At 33.1% G+C, this 20,392-nt stretch overlaps 2 protein-coding genes across 5 annotated transcripts in view; one reads left to right on the top strand and one right to left on the bottom strand.

Moving 5' to 3' along the window:
- LOC139517700 (run domain Beclin-1-interacting and cysteine-rich domain-containing protein-like) overlaps positions 1-20,392 on the top strand; it is a 33,551-nt gene that overhangs the window by 3,577 nt on the left and 9,582 nt on the right. The window contains exons 2-13 of one of the 4 annotated variants that reach the window (XM_071309008.1): positions 1,608-1,761; positions 2,742-2,967; positions 3,384-3,490; positions 10,938-11,103; positions 11,890-12,384; positions 13,120-13,238; positions 14,115-14,288; positions 14,615-14,657; positions 15,429-15,485; positions 16,594-16,641; positions 17,737-17,817; positions 18,209-18,254. In XM_071309008.1, coding sequence (XP_071165109.1) covers positions 1,608-1,761; positions 2,742-2,967; positions 3,384-3,490; positions 10,938-11,103; positions 11,890-12,384; positions 13,120-13,238; positions 14,115-14,288; positions 14,615-14,657; positions 15,429-15,485; positions 16,594-16,641; positions 17,737-17,817; positions 18,209-18,254 — 1,716 coding nt within the window. Of the gene's footprint in view, positions 1-1,607; positions 1,762-2,741; positions 2,968-3,383; positions 3,491-10,937; positions 11,104-11,889; positions 12,385-13,107; positions 13,239-14,114; positions 14,289-14,614; positions 14,658-15,425; positions 15,486-16,593; positions 16,642-17,736; positions 17,818-18,208; positions 18,255-20,392 lie in introns of all 4 variants that reach the window. The other 3 variants (XM_071309006.1, XM_071309005.1, XM_071309004.1) reach the window with 3 other exon arrangements.
- LOC139518180 (uncharacterized) lies at positions 5,134-9,374 on the bottom strand. Its single transcript, XM_071309868.1, has 2 exons — positions 9,301-9,374; positions 5,134-8,680 (listed from the first exon to the last, which is right to left on the bottom strand). Exon 2 carries the CDS (start codon positions 8,665-8,667, stop codon positions 5,134-5,136), a length of 3,534 nt encoding a protein of 1,177 aa, XP_071165969.1. The 5' UTR covers positions 8,668-8,680; positions 9,301-9,374.

The following is a 20,392-nucleotide window of genomic DNA, read 5'->3' as shown; positions in this document are numbered from 1 at the left end:
TTGGTTTACAAACTGAACTAGAGTTACTTCCCCTTATTTGTCACCATTCAAAATGATTCCTTATATTTACGTTTTATGGGTGAAAAAGATTAAATCATAAAAATATAAAATTCAAATACATATTGAAAAATAACTTTTCATTATTTTTATACCTTTATACAATTTTTTTTAAAAAAGTTGAAAATTATTTTTTACATTTATACTTCCTTTAACTGTATTACTATATTTTATCATATTCTAATTTCCTTATTAAATGAAAAATATTATGGCTAAAGGCTACATAGTCAATAGTCTCAAACATTTAAGAATTACATTAAGTTCTATTGTTTGATGAATGTAGTAATTTTTCTCAAAAAGTAAAGCACATAAGACTGAGTTACACAAAGGAGAAGGACCGATTTTGGCCTCAAATTTTAGGTTCATCTTACGAAAGATTTTGACCACTTTTTAAACACTTAAGTGTCTATTTCATTTGAATCAATTGATTTATGTGAAAGATTTTAACTGATTTAGTCATTAAAAACAACCTGATTCAAGCTCAAATATGAAAAATCTACCAAATATGCCAAAAAATGTCACTTTTCAGATGATTTTTGTCAAAAATGAAAGTGGCCGCATCCGTGTTCATCCTCAACCTTTATATATGTTATGTATTATCATAAAATACAACTTACATTTCAATATTAAGGATGAACACGAATGCGGCCACTTTCGTTTCACACGAAAACTGTCTAAAATTTAACTAAAATGCTAGAATTGTGAAGATTTCAGTAATTTAGCATGACTTAATGGTGCTAGTACCCAATATATGTGCATTGTATTGTCAAAAACAGTCCATATTTATGTAGCAGAAGCATTCTACTGTCCAATAAATAACTAAAAGTTTACATTTTAACAATTTTGTAAAACTGCTATATTTTGGGGCCAAAAAGGGGTCTTACTGGACCTACTCCTTTATAAAAATCTTTAAAAGTGCAATGAAATAATATTTAATAAGATTTAAAATGACTTAACAAAGTGAACATGCATTGATGTTTTGGTATCTTTGATATACATTATAAGAAAATGTACCATAAATACTGAAATTCAGCCTGAAAAAGTTCGTACGCGTTATGACCTGAGATTTGATTCTTCAATGCAGGTCATGACCTGCATTTTCATCGACACAGGTTGACAGGTATGCCACCCGGTGCCCACTCCCACTGTGGACGGGTGGACAAAGCAAAATCCACCTGAGCTGTAGTGTATGCTAAGTCCAACCATTTTCAACTGATCTTACAGAATATGCTTGCAACAGATATCACTTCTTTAGCAGTGTGACAGATACATGTATGCTTCATGCCATGGTCTTATATAGCCAACAGAAAAAAAATAACATGAAAGATTAACCCTGACTGTTTTTTCAAGATACAAGTGCACTAGTATACTCTCAGTAGAAGTATTAACCCTAGAATAAACCTAGTCAGAGTATGACAAAGAAGAACTAGAGGGCAACGTTTTTTGTGCTTTTAAATCCACTCGGCCAGAGGCGACAAAATTATTTAAAAGTACAGTTGACATGACTAGAGAACATCTTACTAATCAATAAATATGATTGATTGTTTCAGATTAGATCATCATTACTTGATAAACAGTTTGAAATCTGTAGTGGAAGGTTTATTGGCCACTCACAGTACAGATGTTTGGAGTACTTATGGTGGATTAAATCGTGTTACAAAAGAAGTAGAAAAAATTCTCTACCATGGATTGAGAAGTACACAGGTATTTTGTCTACTTGTCCTAATGTGGCTATTGCTAGGTCTATGTGGTGTCTAATTGTCTCATACTTTATCTACAGGCCCAACCTCTGCATATAAAAATAAGAAGATTTGGTAGGATTGCCAATGAGACACCTCTCTACACGAGACCAAATGACAGAATTTAACAACTATTTCATGTATATATATGTGTATGTATCTATTTTATTTGAAAAAATCTCAAAAATATTAGTGGGTCTGTAGTCCAAAAAAGTTTTTTTTTATGAATACTGATTTCAATGATATCACTCTCAGACCTAGTAGTCTACTGTACTTATTTTGGTTTCGGTCTTAAATTTTAGATGAACATTTCCATATATATAGTGCAGACTGTGCTTCTGTTAATCTATCATATTGTGGCATGTTGGGCCCCTAGGATAGATGAGGGGGATAGGACCTTTATCGGGACTCCGGGATCGGGTGTTTTTAAGCTAGGGATTTCGGGATTGACACTTTCATGATCTGAGAATTCTTTTTTTCGGATTACTGGATGTCGGGATTAAACTTATTTAAATTCGGGACCTCAGGATTTCCTGTTTTTGAGCCCGGGATTTCAGGATCAGGACCCCTACTATCCCTCCTCATAGATAGGTTATGTTAGTTTTTTTTCCTGCAACTATTTTAATTCCATGTACTTGAATATTTCTGTCACTGTTCCTAACTTCCTATTAGTTTTTATTTGAGGGTTTAGTACACAATCCACTAACATCAACTAATATTGTGTTAGGCTATTACTATAAAAAAAAAAAATGAAAACAGTATGAATGACTGTGTTGGTTCAGAAATTTGTTTCTGTTTTGTTTGTGATTCTATGATTAAAGCAAAATTTAACAATCCTTTTTACTTTCATGAAAAACATTTTATGAATTGTTTTATCAATTATAAAGTTAATTTATAACCAGTTTAGCCACATTGTATAAGTAACTTGTAAAACAATTTTTTCAGGGAAAGTTTGGAAGTCAGGTGGATTTCTGGCCCTTTGTACATGGACTTAAGAGACTGAATCCTATCCAGTCTCCATCTATTGATAAAATCATTAGATTAGCCCACACCACACAGGGAATTGATAAAGGTCATGTATGGGTCGAGGAAGGTTTGAGAGAGCACAATCTTACAGCTCAACTACAGACTCTAGTACACAACAGAGAACATTTAAACCAGTTTTATTTTGGTTTGTACACAATATAAAAATGCATATTATGAGTACAATAATTGATAATTTTTTTTCTGGAATTTCTAATATTATGACAGGTGACCTTCTTTGCAATAAATTATTATGATACTCTATTAAGTGAGATTTCTTGTATTTTTGTTCACAAATTTAGAAAGTATTAAAAAAAGTAAAGTTCCAAATCCATCAAGCAAAGTTGACCTTTGTTTGATTTGTCTATTTTTAAGGTCTCTTTTGATTATTCATCTCCTCAGGTACCATATTCAAGTTTTTATACATCACTCACTTTCAAATTTCCTGGCCCTTTATTATTGAAGAGGTGATAATGACAAAAATATAAAGATGTGAAGAAATATGTCCTGTTTTTTACCTATTATTTTATGAATTTTCACCTAATTTTACTATTTTAATTTCAGATTACAGTTTCCTAAATACTAAAGAGTACTTCCATTCTATGTGCCTATGTCTACAAGCAGTAGAACAGAACAAAGTTACCCTTTTGGCAGAACTAGATGTCAATCTGGTATGTTTTCTTCAGTATATATTTTTGTTCATCAGGTTTACAGTTTCATATTTTGATTTTATTAAATATGTGTAGTTGTTTTAATCAATCTTCAAACAAAAATGGAGAAAACATGATATAAATCAGGTTATGTTGCTAATAGTCTAGTCTGTCTACGGCAAATAATGCATAAATCTAAACAAATTGCAACAGAAATGGTTTCAACAGTTTTGTAATACCAAAGCATGACGCAATCATATATTAAAAGTCTAGAAAAATCGTACGATCGGAAATCCCCATTTTTGGGCTAAAAACATTAATTTTAACAAAAAATCGATGAAAATTGTGAAAAAATTAAAAAATCGGAATTTTAGCACTACGTTAGCCAGACAAATGTCAAAAACGAATTAAGATGACTAAAACAACTACAAAGAACATTTCCGAAGTAAAATTTACAATCCAGAGTAAGAACTTATTGGTAGAATTATCCCTTTTAATGATAAAATCACGAAAAAATGCAAAAAAATCGATATATTTGAGATTCATATATGGCTGTTTTCAAACGTTTTACTTTGAAGGCAGCTTTATAGTAAAGACATTAAATTTAATATTATAAATTGCCTAAACTGTTCAATAATTGTTTACTTTGTTTTAACTTGGTTACTTTCGTTATCATCAAAAAGTATAAGAATGGTAAATACAGTTTCTGAAAAATCTATCATTGAAAATATTTGATTTTGTTTCAAATTAACAAAAAAAACAGACAATTTTGATATAAGTCTCCCTAACGTATGGTTAAATGTCTCTGCAATGTACATGCATATTGATGCATTCACCTATCGTCAAGTTCATCGGCTTCTGTAATGTTACTTGTATTGGAACAATTCATTCCACGACATTCCCCACATGCTGGGGAACAGTCTATTCCGTGTTTACGACATAAGCATCGTTTTGTGTCACAATTCAATTTGCAATTACATCTAATTATCCTAAGAAGCTTTTCGGGAGCCGGTGGTAGTAATGCTCTAATTGGAAGCAATTTATTGTCCTCAACATGCCAACCCCAGTCCTTTGGATCTAATTTATCACCTTTCCCAATCCAAACTTGCGTTTGATGATAAACCCTTATGCAATGTAGCTTAGCAGCATCAGATGTTGGTGGGAGAGTGTGCACTTGTACATATATATTTCCAACGCAAACTTTTGAGGCAAATATTCTGTAACGCAGCATATCTAATGTTTCAACATCTAGTAACCCTCAATATAATGCAACAAATATTTGTTCACCTGCTTTATGAATTCTCTCAACATTGGACTCCTGGCAAAAGACAGCTGCATGATCTTGTAATTTAATGTTAGTACTTATTTTCTTAAAAACAGTGCCCTTGCCTTGACCAAAAATACGAGATGTTGTGTCGCATCCGCTAAAGGCGTGTATGAATGGCAAAATATTGCAAACAAGTGGTCCAATTTTTCTCCTTGTCTCTGTTATGTCCCAAATCTTTATTTTGTGAGTGTTTTGCTTGGCTTCTGATTTGAAGTAAATCTTGTTTATGGCATCTTTTGAATGATAACAGAGCAGTATGAGTAGGTCAGTGTCCTCTCCTATGACGGTAGTTGTATGTTGTTTCGACTTTTCTATTGCTGTAAGCACAATCTTGAGATCAGCAATCATCTTCTGCATGGATAACTTGAACATGTCCGTCTTTAAGTTTTTCTCCAAGGGTATTGATAAAGTGCTGTTTATTTTCTGAATTTGAAAGAAATTCGTCTTTTTTTGTTTTGATTGGTGTGGCATTGTTAAAATTGACTTTTGGAGATATGATTCCTTTAGTACGTCTGAAATGAGTTACGTCTTTTGTAGTTGGAACTGATGGATATCCGTCAAACACAACAGTTGCATCTGTATAGTGATTGTTAACATAATTGAAGTAAGTCATACATATGGTGTCAACTGTAGCTCCTTTTGCCCATGGCAAACGGTGTATAAGAGAACCACCATCAAGTACAAAGTGGGTTTCAGTTGGTGCTTTTGGTTTAAGTCCAATCAAATTCCACATATATTCGGCAAGGGTTGATTTTTGAGGCTCTCTTGGAAGGCCAGTGGTTTCAAATATTGACGAAGGAACTCCACATAATTCAAATTGAAATATCTCTGAAATATCTTCGAAAATACCATGTGCCGCAGTGGTGCATCTCTGAAAAAGGAGCTGTGAATCGATTCTAAGAGGTTCGCCGTCAAGTTTTGCCTGAACTTTGTTGCCTAGCGTAATGGCTTGTTTCTTTCTCCTAAACGTGTGGTCAGCTATGTTCTTTCCTACTAGTTCTTGTAGAATGGAAGTCCCAACCTTTTTGGCATCATCCACATTCACGGTTTTATCAGCTACTACTCCTGTCTCAATGTTTCGTAGTGAACGGTCTACCTCTGAATCAATGAATGGATTACGACTTTTCAAGAACGTGAGAAGAGTTTGAATGTCATTAGTGTCCTTCTTTTGTCTTGCATGTGTTTCGTCTTTGTGTTGTTCACTAGAAAAGTATCCTACTCCGGACAAATCCTGCATAGCTTGATTGATCTCAGCACATGCTGGCATGGACATAAGCCAAAGTGAACGCTGGCTTTCAGTCATTCCTCGTCCTCTCGTTAATCCACCCGCTGTTTTCACACTTCTCATTAGAACTTGCTCTATAAATAAATCTGAAGATATTCCAGCCCAGTACCTATTGCTGCGTCTGATGACATGATTCCCATTGATGAAACTAGCATAAACATCAGGATGGTCTTCGTCTAAAGATTGCATTGTCATTAAGTAGACGTATGCTGTTTTCGTGTACAGATTATGTCCAGATGCTGCCAAAAAAGGCAACATTTCTTGGATGCTTTGCAAATGAAGAGGCCAGTTACCGGTTCTCTCTGCTTTGATAAATTGTCTTAAAACCTGGACCATTTCTGAATACTGCAGCCACAACTTTGCTGTACGACTTTGCTTTAAAATTTCCTGTTTTCTATGGACCGTTGCTTCTAGGTTTTTCAAGACATCTGATTCACCCGCTTCTGAAGCTGACAGCTCTCCAGAGGATAATTGAGAATATAATTCATCAATTTCCTTCATGTCAGTTGTTTCAAAGGTTGAATTGGGTTCTTCCAAAAGTTTAGATACGTCAATATTAAATATATCTGCAATCAACAAACAATAAAGTGCTGTATCCACCAACATGTGACCTCTAAACGCTCTAGCTACAGCTTTTCCGCTAAGGATATGCGTGACGGCATTCGGAGCGTATATGAGTTCTAACATCTCTTTCAAACCAGTATTACTCATAAGATTCCCTATTGAGCCAAGGAAGCTCATCTCTGTGTGGAATGGTCCTAATCGTAAAACCATAGACTTCAAGGTGCTTCCTGGATTTTCGTTTTCAACAATTGATAAGGCTTTCCAATACAGAGGTTGATCAAAAGTCAAGATCGCTGTTATGTCATAACGCTTTGCTTGGTTGGCGACGAAGTTCAATGTAGAATAAATACATGTCATGTCCGAAGCATTCAAATCTATCATAGGTAGGAATGAAACTGATGATTTTCCTGGGTAGTCTCCCGTCTGAACCATCTGCATGAAGCCAGACCACATTGGTATTGGATACTTTAAAGGCCAAATAATAACCGACAGCAGGTCAAGACGGAAAGTCTTATCCAGTGTGTTTAGGTTTTTCAACTCAGCATAACTTAATTCAGCCATACGATCTGATTGAGGTTTGTAATATTTGATCTCTATCTTTGCTAATGCCTTTATTTCATCAGTAGAAAAAGCTATTCTAGGAATGGGTTGTGTTCTCTTCGTACCAGGCGTAATTCCAGCTATTATGCCCATGCCATGAAAAGTGTTGAGGCCATCTATCGTTCTTGTGTTGTGGTCAACGTTATCTGCTACAAATTGTACAAAGCTGCTGCTTATATCGCCTGGAAGATCAACTCCTTGTACAGCTGCAGCACTTGATTCAAACTTCTGGACTTCATAGTATGAGGAACAAAATCCTAAGCTGTTCAATGTGGACACAAGAAATCGTGAAGCGAAGTTGTGATGCACCTGTACTCCTAGACCGAGTTGAAGCGGTGTTATAAGTGCTCGAGGTCGTGAGGCTTGCATTACTGCTTGTCCTATGGAAGCTATTTTCACCGATGGGTCTATCTCAGAAAATATGTTAGAAAGAAATAACAGCAGGCTTTCGGGTAAGTATGATAGATTATTATCAACTGATGCGATGTTGGCTGGAGTTGGATAGATAGACTTTGTGGTATCTACAGATCGGATGTCGCTTTTTATCAGTTTGGCAGCTGCTCTGATCAAAGCTCTCTTTTCGTCATCTGGATTTAAATTGCTTGGTCTCTGGTAATAGTCCTGAAGAATACAAGTTACGGTTTCACGTAAAGTTACAACACTTTTTCTACCTGGTATGTCTGTAATAATGATTTCGTCTCCAAAATGTTGCTTCAATCTTTTCTTTAAATACATCTGACTATAAGCATTCCCATCACACATCTCGTCCATTTTTTCAACAAGATCTGATATGGAAATCTGTTCGTCGTCATGATGTTTAAGGAAGTCGACTGTTTTGTAGAAGCCGTCTTCTTGCAAAGCTGGCCTTCCTCTTTTGTTTTCAGGCTTTGCGTCTGGTGATATGGGAGAACGGAATACAGGAGTGTTTTTGCACGTGCGGAAGTTTACACTACATGCCTGGTGATAAACAGCATCCGCTGCATGGAGGTCGCTTACGCTCTCCAGTCTCCCGCGAACCTCGGCTGCCCAATCATCATTCCGAAGATCACAAGCATCTTGTATGCGACTCTCAAAATCATCAGTTCGAACCTGAATTACATTTTTGTCTTTTTTCTTGGAGTCTGTTGCTTCATTTCCACAGAATAAACAATGATGTTTAAAATCAAAATGGGACTTTGATCGTAATTTTGGAGTATTTGTATGAATTTCTCTCAGAACAAGTTTTTCTTTTTTGTATTTCTTTATGTCATTTGGATTGGTATATGTTTTCCTGCAGAGTTGATGGACAAAATTACCCTCTAATGCGGACAAACAGTCTCCTCTTTCCTGGCTAGCTTTGATGATTCCAAGACAACCTTTTTGTCGCAATTTGATCAGTGTTGTTGGGTGGTCATCTTTTAGGCACACAATACATTTCTCCATAGTATAGATGTAGCTGAAAAAAAATAGTACACAAATCATTTGTTGTTACATATTTAATCATTATAGTATATGTCATATAACATATCAAAACACATTAAAATATTATTCAGAACAACAAGAATAAACAACATCGACTCTTAATGAATAATGTTTTCTTGTCCGTGTGATGTTTCTTTTTTAGTGTGTCTATACACTGTAATTCATTTGTCCATTTCTCAACATCTTATGGATTCTAGCACTACTGAAGATAATGAATCATTTGAAAAGTGCCAAAAAGGGTGACAAGAAAAGTTGAATCAATAGGCTTAAATTGCGTCCGAGAAAACGAAAAGGACATTAAGACAAACAAGACAAACTATACGAAGTACACACAGAAACGAGCATCTTGAACTTAAGTACAATTTTATTGTAAAGCATTAAAAAAAGTATACTATGTTAAAATTCCCATTCTTGGAAATTTTCGATTGTGGTTTATTGTAACCTATTCCGTACATTTGTTTAGTTGACCATTCATTTTGAATTTGGTTTCAATTGACTTTTGATAGAACAAGATACACAATCAAATATTTTTGACTCGACTGTGATAAAATAATTTCAATAAAATAGGCAATGCAGAAAAATATAATATAGTACCTGATTTAGAAATTATCCGTGTGCTTAACAATTAGCACAGTGACTGTGGTTAGCTCCAATAAAATCATGATGCTAGGTTTCGTCAAGTGAAAGCTGAAATAAAATTACAAAATAGTTATTTTCGACAATAATTCATTTAAAAAGGAAGGAAACAATTATTTAAAATTATTTACTTGAAGAAAATGCAATAGAAGATAAGAATAAATGCTTTGGCTATAGTAATTAGATCAAAATCGACAAAATTGCAATTTTTACTGTCCATTTTTGTTAATTTGGCGTTCCATACTTTTTTGTTTTCGTTAGGGACGAGTCTTACTACGTCCCTTTAAATTATTTTTATTGCTATATTTAGGACTTTATTAGTTTAAATTTAATTGATTTTATGTAAAGGTAGTTGATTTTATTTATTTTCTTTGAAATAACAAAAATATAGTGATCTTTGTCGTTTGACCTGCGTCAAGAACTTTCGTATGTCTAATTCATTTCTTGACGCATTTTTGAATATGTAAATACACGTAAAACATAAGTGTATGTTAAAAAAACACTTACCAGCATACTTTTATAATAATATAAATTTATGTAAGCGATTCTTTCAGTGATATCTGCTTCTCAGTTGGTTTCTATAAATTCACATATGTAAGAGTCTTCTCCCTTTGTCAATATGGCGGACCATTTCTGACATGAATCGGCAGGCACATCACCGATATTTTTATTTTCAATTTTCACCGATTTCCGACCGTACGATTTTGTTAGACTTTTTTAACTGTAATGTGCTATGATAATCTCATATGATATATAAAAAATCTTTTCTGTTGCAATTTGTTTAGATTGATTCTGTAGACAGACTAGACTATAAATAAGTTGATTTTCATCCCTGAACAGATATACTGTGAATTCTGAAATTATTGCAAGGTTTTTATTAATGTGAATAATGGGACTGGGTGGGTATAGCAATAATATGGGGACGAAGTCCCCAATTACGGTAGAAAAATCAATAAAAAAAAAAAAAAAAAAATAAATCGGGAAAATTTCCCGAATTTTTCATTCTACTAATGAACTCAAAATCATTAACTTTTTTTCAAATCTACTTCCTGTTCCGGTTTTCTCCGCTTTTGCGCAGATATCTGTCTTGTTTGCATGAGACTTTGAAAAAATTTATATTTATCAGTCTAGTAAAATAAGAGATTGGATCTCAATACAAATTCAATTTTAATAATTGTTTGATATGAAAAAACGTTACCTGATGAAAGCGTTTCTTTTGTTTACATCGAATATGACGTCATAACTTAAAGAACGTCACAGCTAATATTCCCTAACAACAGAATCAAAATCGGGAACGTTACGTACGGTATTTCGGTTTCTTTTATCAACGTGATTGAATTAAAAAAATAATACATACAGACTTCGTCCCCATTCACAGGTTATGCCTGCCTCATATTAAGAACTCACATTCTGATATCTGATACATATATATCTTAACGCAGATTTTCAAGAAATCGCAATAAGTAATCTCACCATTTTGTCCATTTAAAAAAAAAATCACAATAATAAATTCATCCAATACTTATGATAATTTTCAAATTTACAATATGCTATAAATCATTTTTCATTCAATCATATGCTTTCTTTTTTTTAAGTTAAGTGGAAGACGAAAACCAGATGTGAAGAGAAGTGAATCAATGCCAGTTATGAGAAGGGGTTCTAGTCACCATGAGGCTTTGGCACTTGCACCACGTTTTGCATCTCCAAGACAGGAGAGTGTTCTTTCCTTGTCAGATGAGCATGCTATACCTGTCAGTGTTGGTATGCATTTCAATTTTATAATTCAAACATTCTACCGATAAATTAAATTAGAGGTTGTAAATCAAGCATCTGAAAACATATTTTCCTGCCATGACTTTTTAACAAACAATTAATTAAAAGTAGATTCCTTATTGTAGACAGGTTTTGAAATTTTTAAGTTTTGATGCTGTAATGTATTATGGTTAAAAAGCTGAGTAATAATAATTGGAAACAAAATTTGAGAAATGATTACAAAATAGCCTAGTAAAAACATTACAAATGTATTAGTAAGCTGAAATTTATATTTATTTTATACATATTCATGTCTTAAGACACGTTTTTATGCCCCACCTACGATAGTAGAGGGGCATTATGTTTTCTGGTCTGTGCGTCCGTTCGTCCGTCTGTCCGTCCGTCCGTCTGTCCGTCTGTTCTTTCGTCCGTCTGTCCCGCTTCAGGTTAAAGTTTTTGGTCAAGGTAGTTTTTGATGAAGTTGAAGTCCAATAGTCTTCAAACTTAGTATACATGTTCCTTATGATATGATCTTTTTAATTTTAATGCCAAATTAGAGGGTTTACCCCAATTTCACGGTCCACTGAACATAGAAAATGATAGTGCGAGTGGGACATTCATGTACTGGGGACATATTCTTGTTTTTTCTTATTTTCAAGTGAATGACCTATTAAAAATCCATAAACCAACAAATTAATTAAACATGGCATAAATGGTCACACGGTACATTGTATTTCTATCAGTTAAAATTGATTAATTTTTATTATATGAATATTCTTCAATTTACACTTATAGGTAGTGCCTCTCCAGTAGAAGCAAAGATGTTGGCAAGAGATGCCTTAAGAACTGTTTTACGAAAATCTGGCTCTGATTCTCCAACTGATTCTCCCGAAACAGGATTTAGTTTCTATGACAACCAAACAGAAGATCCACTATCTCATGTTTCCATGACAGAACATAAAGCAGAATCTAAAGAAAGTTCATCTGAAGATCAAACTAAAGGAAAGTTGCCAAGCAAATCAACACTGTCTTCTGTTAAAAAGTCTTTGACCCCTGACCCTATTGGGACTTCTGAAAAAACTTACAGTGGTAGACCAGATGAAATTTTCTCTGATTCAGAAACATTGACTGAAGAAAAAAGGAATGTTGTAATGAGAACTTCAAAAGGAACAAAGAAAGGTCATAAAAGGTCAAGGTCAGATATGACATGGCTCAATGCAATAACAAAACCACAGAGAACAATGAGAAAACACAGTGAAGATATTGTAGGAGCACCAGAAATAGATTCAGGTATTTTTGGAAGATTTAAATTTTAATCATTTATTCCTTCTCAGCGAGGAATTTAATGGTCCAGAGATAGGGGCGCTCTGTATGAATAATGAGCGTAGAGGCAAAAATGTCCAGAAAATTTTTCTTATCAAAGAAGTCATATGCCCAGTTAGATTTTTACTTATTTCTCCATGGGCATAAACCAGTATATATTAAGAAAAATATTCTCAAACGTAATCTAAATGATCATACATTATTTTGAAATAAACAACAATTTTTTTTTATTCAATTCAGATTTTAAATATAACAGATACAAATAAAATGAGATTTGTGTATACTCTAAATTCAGAAATTATTGCGAGGTTTTTATTATTGCGAAAAATGCGACAGAGTAGTAAACGCAATAATTTTAACTCGCATTTTGAAATATTTTATATGAATTGAACTTGATTTTTCTCAAAATCGTAAAAATTAAAATCGCGTTAAAGTTTAATATGACAAAATCACAATAATAAATGCAAGCAATAATTTCTGAATTTACAGTATGCTAAAGAAGAGGAATCCGATGAAACAATCAAAACACAATTTTAATCACCAAGTATCTATACCAATGATCCAACTGTAGATTAGCCTGAATTGTATTGCACAGATATCTTACCAGTGATTGAAGTCAAAAAGATTTCATTGTTTTAAATATTTCTCAAACCTTCAAATTTAAATGGTATATATGAATTCTAATTATAGAAATGTATTTAGGAACAGATGTAAACTCCCCAACCTCACCAGAAGGATACATGGGTAAACCAGCTCAAGGGCAGTCACTCATCCATTATCTCTCAACGCAGGACTTCCATACTTGTGCCAATCTAGATAAAGTAAGTTGGAATACACAAGATAATATTTTAAAACATGAATTAGATAAAACTTTTGATCTAGTGTGAGGAATTTGTCTTTACTATTTATTATAATTACTAAGTTTAAACATTGTGTGTACATGTATCTTTGGAAATTGTTCTTTGGAAATATAAATCTTCAGAAAGATTTATAAAAAATACTAGTTTTACCAATTGCTAATAATTTTAAGAACTATGAATTCATGAAATTTCTAAAATCTTTTTTAAACTTTTTATGGTTCTTTTAACAAGAAAGTAAATATGTTAGAATTTTCTTTTCAACAACATTGCAAACACATTGAATGCCAGTATGGACAGGTGAATTTATATATTGGAAGATTTTTCAGTTCATTACTGCTTCAGTGTCTGTCTAGTTTTATGGCGAAATTAATTTTAATATTGTTTATGTACAAATGTATCAGATTTTGTGTATATGTGGATACAATTCTTCATAGACTCAGATCCCACCTGTCACAAGTATTACAAAGAGCAGCAAAAAGGCATCATTTCCGACTAAAATGCAGTTTACTTCTTGCGATATTGAGAAAAATCATGTTTTATTCATATAAAAAATTCCAAAATGCGAGTTTAAATTATTGCGATTAATCAATATAACCCTGTCACATTTTTCTCAATTATAAAATCATTGCATTAATTTGTGATTTAATAGTATTATACATGTAACTCCTATCTAGAAGTGGGATATATTTGCAATCACTTTGACTGTTGATCCAACAAATAATTTCATCACACTTTTCTCTAGTACTATTGAACCCTGACAACTTCTACAACATCTTATAGCAGTTAATAATTAGTAATGATGGAACGTTTTTATGTATCAACAAATGTATATTTTAGGAAAATGCACACTTCAGTATATCAGAAGCATTGATTGCAGCCATAGAACAAATGAAATGGAACCATATTATTTCACCACATCAGAATCGGGAAAACGAGGAAGAGGATTCTGACGAGGAAATACAAGAGCTAAAACAAAGAATAAGGATAAGGAAAAGAGAAAGATTAAAAGAGGTAAACACTTCATAAATATTTTTATACTGGCTTAAAATTGATTAAAAAAATTCTAGTTTCATTGTGGATTATCTTTATTCCAAGATGCTTTGAATTTGTAAATAATAGAAAATCAATTTGTACTATTTCTGTAATTTTAAGTTAAAGTTGTGTGTTAATTTAAATAAAACATGATATTAATATGATTGTGTAGAGTCAACAATCAATGAGAGACATACCATATTCAAATGTCCAGACATAATAAATGATGTATGTTAAAGTGTGTGAATTCAATTAAATTTTCTATGGTATGAATATCTAGTTTCCAGCTCTTTATTTTTTTCCAGAAAGCCCGTGGATTACCAGCTTTCAGTGATGGTGTTACTGACAGTAAGTTTAGATTTAAAACGTGTCAAATTGTACCTAATCTTACTGCTGTTATGTAGGTTTTTTTTTCATTTGCTTAAATAAAAATCCTTTAATTGCTTTATATGTTTTGTAGTAGTATGTAAATATAAAAAAAACTTATATGAACATCCAGGAGGAATATATTTATTTTTTTCTATTAATTGCATCAGGTTAAATGGTCTTCTTTTGCCATGCTTTCACAATTGTAAAATCAAAATTGACATAGGAAAAAGCTGCCATAATTAATTTTCAGCTCCAGAGGTAAAATAAATATTTTGCTCATAATAAAGTTGTTCTTTTAAAAAGATGTTTCGTCAAAATCTATGAAAATTAAGAGAATGGTAATCAAAACGGTGTTCTTAAAGGGCTGACTTTTTATAGGAAAAAGCACTCAAACTGTAACTTTTTTTATTTAGCTGAGGAATCGAAAATAAACCTTTATCTTAAATACTTTCAACATATAAATTCAATCTTGATCAGTTAAGCATGCAAGACATGTGCATGTGGACACTTGTTTTGATATTATTTTGATATTATTATTGAGAGCTAATTTGTGTTTTTTCATAATTGTGCAAGCTGCAGAAGATCAAATGTGTTTAGAATGCAACCCTGACTATTTAGCTCTTTATGTAGATAGGAATGAAGGATAATTAATGTTGTTTTCATATTTTATTGCTGTTGTTGAAAATTGTGCTTTATAGCTTTGTATTATCATTTTTATTGTGTGCTTAATTGTTGTGATTATATTAGCAGCTACTAGTCACAGTACATCACCAACATTCAGCTCCCCTATAGATTCTGAAAACTCAGGTGAGTTAATTGGACTGTCTAGCTCAAAATACTAACCCCCTTCCCCCAATAGATGCTGAAAAATCAGGTGAGTCTGTTGGTATGTTTATTTGAAAAATACAACCAATCAACAGAGGTGGATTTAGGGGAGCAGGGCCCCCCCTTCTGAGAAAACAATTTGGTTGATTATATAGGGAATCACTGAAGCATGACGGGAGTGGGCCCCCTCTTAGGCAGCCAGTGTGCCCCCACTTAAGACTCTTAGGCAGCCAGTGTGCCCCCACTTAAGAAAATTTCTAGATCCGCCAATGATTAACACCAACCCTAAGATACTGTGTTAGTATGTTGGTAGTTTTTGCTCAGATTACGACAATTCAACTCCACAATTGATTCAGAATTCTCAAGATTTTAACAGTCACTAAAGAATTATTCTTAGGAAAGCCAAGCCCTTAAAATACTGAAATATAAGCAGAGCAGAAGCCTGCCTCTGATGGGGGGGGGGGGTTCTTGCTGTGTTGAAAACCCTTTGATGGCCTTGGACTGTTTGACACATTATACGTTTTCATTCTCAATTTTATTAGAAAAATGGATAGGTACACTTTTTCTCCAAATTGTATCTGAGAACATTTTTATGAAAATTTCTCTTCATATGTATTGTTACTACATCAGCATTCAAATGAGAATTATATCAATAATAAGCCCACCCACTATCCACTATTGACCAAATGATGTAGATAAAAGCTTATTTCACAAACATTCGAAGATTTGTTTAATACTAGATTTTTTTTTAAATAGCATTGTCTTACAACTTTTAAATTATTTAACAATGATGTCTCCAACAGGTTAAAATATTTGTAGGGTCAATTTAACTTGAAATTCTAGTTCAAGAAAACATGTTCTCATACAAAAACATAATTGATGCCTTTTACCAAATGAAGTAAATGTGAATGCTGCTGTATAAGTTATGTGGTAAGTTGGAGCTAAACATATTGTTAGTCCAGATATAACAACCTTTCATAATGTGTAATTATTGTAAATAGATATTCGGTTACAAATGAAAAAAAATGTATTCAATTCAAAGGACTGATAGAAATTTGATGACAAACTCATTTTTTTTTTTAAATTTCAGATAGTAGTGATTCAAGTGCAATTGATGATGAACAAATAGAACTTACAAGTAAGTTATAAATATGTATACATTGTGTAGTTCAATACATATAGTATATTCTGTGGTCCATCCTTTTATAGTCGAGATTCACCATTCAGTATGACAGCATTATCTTATTTTATGGTTATATCACTTACATAAATCGATCAATGAGTGATGAATTTCACTTAGAAGAAATTTGAAGGTTTCAGTAAATAAACTACAATGAGAACAATAGCTATTTTATTTATTCAATGGGACAATAGAACAGACAAAAGTTTAGATACCTTGACCAAGAGCAGATAACTCCATGGAAAACACCAACTTGGTTTGCAGTAATACTTAAAACAGTTTTGCTAATTTAAATGTTATTCATGACCCATTATAATTTTCCCAGACTCTATGAAAAGGGGATACAAGTGGAGTAAGTAATAAGAATTAAGCAGTCAATTATAGGGTTAAAAAATCAAACCTGTTAAATTATGATAAAATTGCATTGAAGTAATGGTGGAGATAATAGACAACTTTCGAGTTCGATGCATTTCCGTCAAAAACTCTGGTTTTAGTGAACGTCATTTGTGCGTTTAGGGGCGTCGTCACTTCCATTCCAATGTTGAGCTATATTGTACGAATTATACGACAAATTGAATTATCAAAATTGACAATCAGCATTGATGTCATTAGGGAATTGTCATTAAGTACCTACAGAACAACCATTATTTTTAGTTTATCCTGCACAATGACAATCACCAAGACGCTTGATGAACGTAAATAGTGCAGGGATACAGGCGACCCCCTCTATCTGGTAAATGACGTCATAAAGGCGCGTATAATTGACGAGTTTTTTCCGGTGACGGATGAACTCGAAAGTGGTCTATTGGGTCCCCATTCCACATAGACGTCATTTTCATAGTTTATCTATCAGTTTTTAAAAGCATCAAAATAAGGTCATTTTCTCGTAAGCAGTAGGTCAACTTTAGTTGGTGCATCTTTGGAATGATTGCTAAATGTACATATCAGTTTTGTACAGATCATCTCATCTTTATCTTATTCTCATGAATCTTGATAATGTTTATTTATGTGATGTATTTAAATGTTAATTTAAAGTTTAATTTTTCATTTCAGTGTCAGAAAATATAAGTGAGACTAATTTGTTTTTGATGAAGAAAGATGGAATGTCCTTATCACTTGCTTCATTATACTCAGGTAAACATGCTTGTTATAAAATCTTCTAAAGAAGAAAATGGACTGATAAAGTTTTTAACTATCAGAGCTTTACTTATCTTTGGTTGGTAATATGCTTGTGGTGAAAGACTTGTATTTCCCCATTTCCATTTTCCTCAATTTATTTTGAGGTTAGTTAGTCAAATGTCAAGGTCACAGCAGCAATTTATAGGCTTAAATTTTTGTAACATTTTATTTTGAATCATTTAAAAAAAAAAAAAAAAAAAATCAATTTGTAATAGATAATTTATAAAAAAAAAATTCAAACACTAAAAATATTTTCTTTTATATGTACTACAAATCCATGAGATTGTTATTAGCCGTGTGCAGAAATGGTGTTTCTGTAATTTTTATAAACTTGAATGATTTGCAGATGGTGATATCCAAGACAGAAATAATAAGATGCTAGACAGACAAGGGTAAGCAATGCATGTTGACATCAAGTGAAATAAAAAGGAATGTCTTAAAACTCTTTATATACCGTGGTATTGAACTTGAGGCTAAAACATTGCCCTTCATTAGTTCCTAAGTCTCCTACAAAAAAGTTTATATTTTTCTGACACTAAACCTATAATGTTATAATGTTACCCAATAACAACTACGAAAACAAGAAATTGTTTCATGATTTCACTAGATGCTACTAATTATAGCTACTTGCATCTAGTTATAAAGTGCTAATATGTAAAATTGTATGTAATAATATATTTGATTATAATTTTGTGGATATCAGTGGAGCATAATTTATGACCATAATAATATGAAAAGATATGTAGGAAAAAGACAAAGAGAATCAAAAAATTAGTTTCTTAGCTCAACTGGCCTAAAGGTCCAAGTGAGCTTTTCTCATCACTTGGCGTCCGTCCGTCGTCGTTAACTTTTACAAAAATATTCTCCTCTGAAACTACTGTACCAAATTTAACCAAACTTGGCCACAACCATCATTAGGGTATCTAGTTAAAAAAATGTGTCCGGTGTGTGGCAATGTGTGGCATACCAACCAAGATGGCCACCATGGCTAATAAGTAGAACATAGGGGTAAAATGTAGATTTTGGCTTATATTTCTGAAAGCAAAGCATTTAAAACAAATCTGACAAGGTGTAAAAATTTTTATCAGGTCAAGATCTATCTACCCTGAAATTTTCAGATGAATCGGCCAACCCCTGATTGTTAATTTTAAGGAAATTTTAATGTTTTTGGTAATTATCTTGAATATTATTATATATAGAGATGAACTGTAAACAGCAATATTGTTCAGCAAAGTAAGATCTACAAAAAAGTCAACATGACCAAAATGGTCAGTTGACCACTTAAGGAGTTATTGCCCTTTATAGTCAATTTTTAACCGGATTTTTGTGACAAAAATGTCGGTTCTTGATTTGGGGATGTATGGCGGTCAGTGGGGCGGGCAGTTGGTCGGGCGGACGGCAACCAAATGTTGTCTGTGCATTTACTCATGAACTGTTCATTCAAAGCTTTTAAAGTTTAATATGTTTTTACTGACAACAAAATGAAGGTCAAGTTCAAGAATGACGATTTTGACTTTTACCGTTCAGGAGTTATGGTTCTTGAAAGATTGAAAAATGGTGTTTCCAGTCGTGTCCGTGCATTTATGCATGAACTGTTCAACCAAAGCTTCCCAAATTTTATTATGTTGTTACTGTTCCTTTCGTAAATTTTACGGACGCCATCACGAGTTGGTTGACCGTTATGGAATAACCGTTTCACAAATGATATCGGATATGTTCCTTACGTCGTAACTACAATCCCCTTTCCTTTCATGAATGTGACCTACCGAATTAGACTATTTACCGGATTTGTAATCACATAAGCAACACGACGGGTGCCACATGTGGAGCAGGATCTGCTTACCCTTCCGGAGCACCTGAGATCACCCCTAGTTTTTGGTGGGGTTCGTGTTGTTTATTCTTTAGTTTTCTATGTTGTGTCGTGTGTGCTATTGTTTTTCTGTTTGTCTTTTTCATTTTTAGCCATGGCGTTGTCAGTTTGTTTTAGATTTATGAGTTTGACTGTCCCTTTGGAATCTTTCGTCCCTCTTTTACTGATGACAAAATGGAGGTCAAGTTCAAGAATGATGATTTTGACTTTTACCATTCAGGAGTTATGGTTCTTGAAAGATAAAAAAATGGTGTTTCCATTCATGTAGTTGCATTTACTCATGAACCATTTAACCTAAGCTCTTTCAAATTTTAATATGTTGATACTGATGACAAAATGTAGGTCAAATCTAATATTGATGATATTCACTTTCACCGTTCATCAGTTATGGTTCTTGTGATATTGCCAGGACACAAATAAATGTTAATAAATCCAGTTTGCTGTCGTTGTGACAGCCTCTTGTTTAACAATTTTTCGTAAATTTTTGTTATCTCTAACAAAAATCTTCTCCTCTGAAACTTTGAGAGAAATTTAATCAAACTTGACCACAATCATCATTAGGGTATCTAGTTTTAAAAATGTGTCTGATGACCACACCTGTGAACCAAGATGGCTGACATGGCTAAAAATAGAACATAGGGTAAAATGCAGTTTTTGGCT

Source organism: Mytilus edulis, chromosome 3 (genome assembly GCF_963676685.1).
Source record: "Mytilus edulis chromosome 3, xbMytEdul2.2, whole genome shotgun sequence".
NCBI lineage: Eukaryota > Metazoa > Mollusca > Bivalvia > Mytilida > Mytilidae > Mytilus > Mytilus edulis.
This window is presented reverse-complemented; position numbering and strand designations above follow the sequence as displayed.